General features: G+C 37.0%; 1 protein-coding gene across 3 annotated transcripts in view; it reads left to right on the top strand.

Annotated features, from left to right (window-relative positions):
- The first annotated feature begins 259 nt into the window (after positions 1-259).
- Positions 260-3,558, top strand: part of LOC125848157 (auxin response factor 8-like) — a 10,442-nt gene continuing 7,143 nt past the window's right edge. Inside the window, exons 1-6 of one of the 3 annotated variants that reach the window (XM_049527973.1) lie at positions 260-913; positions 1,131-1,240; positions 1,341-1,439; positions 1,537-1,593; positions 1,695-1,850; positions 1,935-2,019. In XM_049527973.1, the coding sequence (XP_049383930.1) occupies positions 868-913; positions 1,131-1,240; positions 1,341-1,439; positions 1,537-1,593; positions 1,695-1,850; positions 1,935-2,019 (553 nt within the window). In that variant the 5' untranslated portion in view covers positions 260-867. Of the gene's footprint in view, positions 914-1,127; positions 1,241-1,340; positions 1,440-1,536; positions 1,594-1,694; positions 1,851-1,934; positions 2,020-3,558 lie in introns of all 3 variants that reach the window. The other 2 variants (XM_049527972.1, XM_049527971.1) reach the window with 2 other exon arrangements.

Here is a 3,558-nt window from a genome sequence, read left to right on the forward strand (position 1 = left end):
TAAAAAAATTATATTTAATTTATATCTTAATCTACTTTTCGCTCAAAAAATTAATTAATATAGAATGAAAAAAGTATTATAAAAAATATAATCTTATAACATAATTAAATACAAGTTTTACTCTTTTTATATTTAGAGATTAAAATAAAGTATTGAGTCGGACATGCATAAGTTAGATTTGCTTCCTCTCCTTCCTCCAATATAATATTTGAAGCTCCGTACTCTGACAATGACCGCTGAAGGTTGGGAAGCACATGCCGCCTGTCAAATCACAATTCCATTGGACGGCCATGATCGCCCGTACGGTTCTATCAACGGCTACGATCCCCTTTTCCCCAAACCATTCCTCAGACTCCTCTGATAACAGCAAGAAAGAGAGAAATGAGGCATTCCTGTTACCTCTATTTTCTCTCTCTACTGTTATCAGGTCGACTTTGGTCGGGTGGGGTATAAAGAGACCAACCAGCACACCTTCTCTCTCTTCAAAAGCCTTATTACTGATAGTGATATCATGAAGTTGAGCTCAGCTTAGATTCTGTCAACTTATTGAATTGAAGGAAAAGGGAATCATCACAATTTAATGGAAGTATTGGAGAAAGAGAAAAGTAGCTGAAAGGTTTTTTATAGGACTTTTTGGTTAATGCATGTGGAGATTGTGAGGGAGCATATTCATAATGTGGAAGAGGTGGGATATCTTGAGGATAAGAGTGATGAATTGGTGGAATTGCTTAGGGTTTCACTTGGTTTTGAGAGTTATAATTGAGGGCTTTGTGTAATTGAGTGGATAATTACAGGGAAGGGTGTTGTTATAGTACTATAATTTTCTTCAGATTTTTAAGAGAAGTGGCTTTAAATATATATATTTATATGAAGCTTTCAACATCAGGAATGGGTCAGCAAGCTCATGAAGGAGGTATCTTCTACTTCTTTATACTTTTTCTTCTCTTTAGCGTTTTAGCTTTTTCTATATCACTGTCAGTATGTTTGTGTTACACTTTGTTTTTGTTCTAATAAGATAACAGGAATATATGTTGATTTCTATATTTGTTGGTAGTGAATGAGATAATCTTAAGTATCTGTAATTAAGTCCAATTAAATTATTGCTGATGGATTTTTTATTCTGAAAGTAGAGAAAAAGTGTTTGAACTCAGAGCTATGGCATGCGTGTGCTGGTCCTCTGGTGTGCCTACCAACAGTCGGAAGTCGTGTTGTTTACTTTCCTCAGGGTCATAGTGAACAGGTCTTTCTCCTTCAATCACATTTCATTCTTTATCACACACAGTGATACAATCTATAATTAATTACATTACTGATGGTCCCTTACTGGAATGGAGTGACAGGTAGCTGCAACAACTAATAAAGAAGTCGATGCACATATACCCAATTACCCAAATTTGTCGCCACAGTTGATCTGTCAACTCCACAATGTCACAATGCATGTGGGTTTCATCTGTTTTCCCAATTCTCTAGTGAATTACTATTTGCTATGCAAGTTGTATTAGGCGCATAGGTAATTGATTACTTGTCGAATTTCAGGCAGATGTTGAAACAGACGAAGTATATGCACAAATGACTTTGCAGCCCTTGACGCAGGTACAACCGAGTGTTGCAATAAGTGACTCTTAATAATAATGCCTTTTTTGTATCAACTACTTGTGAATGGGGTCATAAAAATACTCTGTGTTGGATTTCAGGAAGAACAAAAAGATACATATCTTCCTGTTGAGTTTGGAATCCCTAACAAGCAGCCTACTAACTATTTTTGTAAGACGCTGACTGCAAGTGATACTAGCACACATGGTGGCTTTTCTGTCCCTCGTCGTGCTGCAGAGAAAGTTTTTCCTCCTCTGGTAATTACTGGTCCCATGGTCCTGTAATTTGACATGGCTCTAGAGCTAACCCTGATATTGTTGTCTTTTTTTGCTGGCACTCAGGATTTCTCGCAGACACCACCTGCCCAAGAACTAATTGCAAGGGATCTGCATGATGTTGAATGGAAGTTCAGGCATATTTTCCGAGGCAAGCTCTAGATGTTCTTTTCCTTATTGCTCTCAGTAGCTTTACATTGTTTAGAGTATACTCTGTCATGAATTGGGCATGTCCTTGATCTCTGTTTTGTTGCATTTTCCAATCAAAACATCTTTGTGTTTGTAGGGTTTTACTATTATTTCCCAGTTCATACATCTCCCCCCCCNCCCCCCCCCCCCCCCCCTTTTTTTTTTTTTTGAATAAGGTAACATTTTGTAAACAGAGAAATACACCAATAGTGCATTTCAGTAGTAATTACATCAGAAGTATAGAAATAAAGACCAAAATTCTAATACCTACAATTCACCTAAGTTCTCCAAAAAAGAAGCAATCTCCTCCACCTCTTTGGGGAGTACATGATTACACCAAAAACAAAAGGTCACTAGACAGTTCCTAGGGTTGCTCTTGTTTTCGAAACATCTCTGGTTCCTTTCCTTCCAAACTGTTCACTTGATGCATGCAGATACAATCTTCCATCTCTCCTTATGACCTGATCTGTTGCCTTCTTTGTTCCAACTTGCTAACACTTCTGAGGTATCTCTTGGCATTAAGGTTGGCATGCAGACAGGGTTTTTTCTGGTCCGGTCCAGGACCAGTTCTGGCTCCAGTAGACCCGGTATGAAACTGGTCATAAAGGGTACCGGAACAGGTACCGAGACAGATCCCAGGGTTTTACTCGATAGACCCAGTTCCGGTTCGGTTTAAAGATAGCATCTTTTTCTAAAAAAATTGATAATGGTTAATAGCCATTTTTTAAGTAAACGTTGGGGGGGGGGGGGGGAAAACGGCCTCGCCATAACACCCCTACCCCCTTAACCCCATAACACTATAAATATGCCTCATTTACTTTCTTTTTTCTCTCAAATTCACAAACTACTTTATTAATCTCTTACAAATTCTCTCAATTCTCAATCTCTCTCGTCGATTAAAAAATTATTTTTGTGCTGTTGGTTAATTGGAGTTCGGAGATTTTTTTGAAGTAGTTTGCAAGCTTCAATTGGCATCTCTAATTCCGGCTTTTGGTTATACATCTGCTTTTATGCAGGCGTTTGGTACATTCATTTCAACTTTAATCTCTGTATTTGTTTACAACAACAACAACAACATTTTTTTGTTATATTTATCTTGCTTGTTTCTCTTTATACGTCTGTCGACCCCTTTTCATGAGGCTAAGTTGTTAGATTAAAAAAAAAGCAAGATAACTATAACAAAAAATATAAAGTAACTTGATAAATAAACAAATAAAGAGATTAAAGTTGGAACGAATGTACCGAACGTCTGCGTAAAAGAAGACGTATAACCAAAGCCAAAATTTACAGATGCCAATTGAAGCTCGCAAATTACTTCAAAAAAATCTCCGAACTCCAATTAACCAATAGCACAAAAAATAAATTTATAATCGATAAGAGACTAGAGAGGTTGAGAATTTGTAAGAGATTAATAAGATAGTTTGTGAATTTGTGAGAAAAATGGAAGAAGATGAGGTTTATTTATAGTGTTAGGGGCTGTTTTTAGCAATTATGGCTCCCC

This window comes from Solanum stenotomum, chromosome 12 (assembly GCF_019186545.1).
Source record: "Solanum stenotomum isolate F172 chromosome 12, ASM1918654v1, whole genome shotgun sequence".
In the NCBI taxonomy this organism is placed as follows: Eukaryota; Viridiplantae; Streptophyta; class Magnoliopsida; order Solanales; family Solanaceae; genus Solanum; species Solanum stenotomum.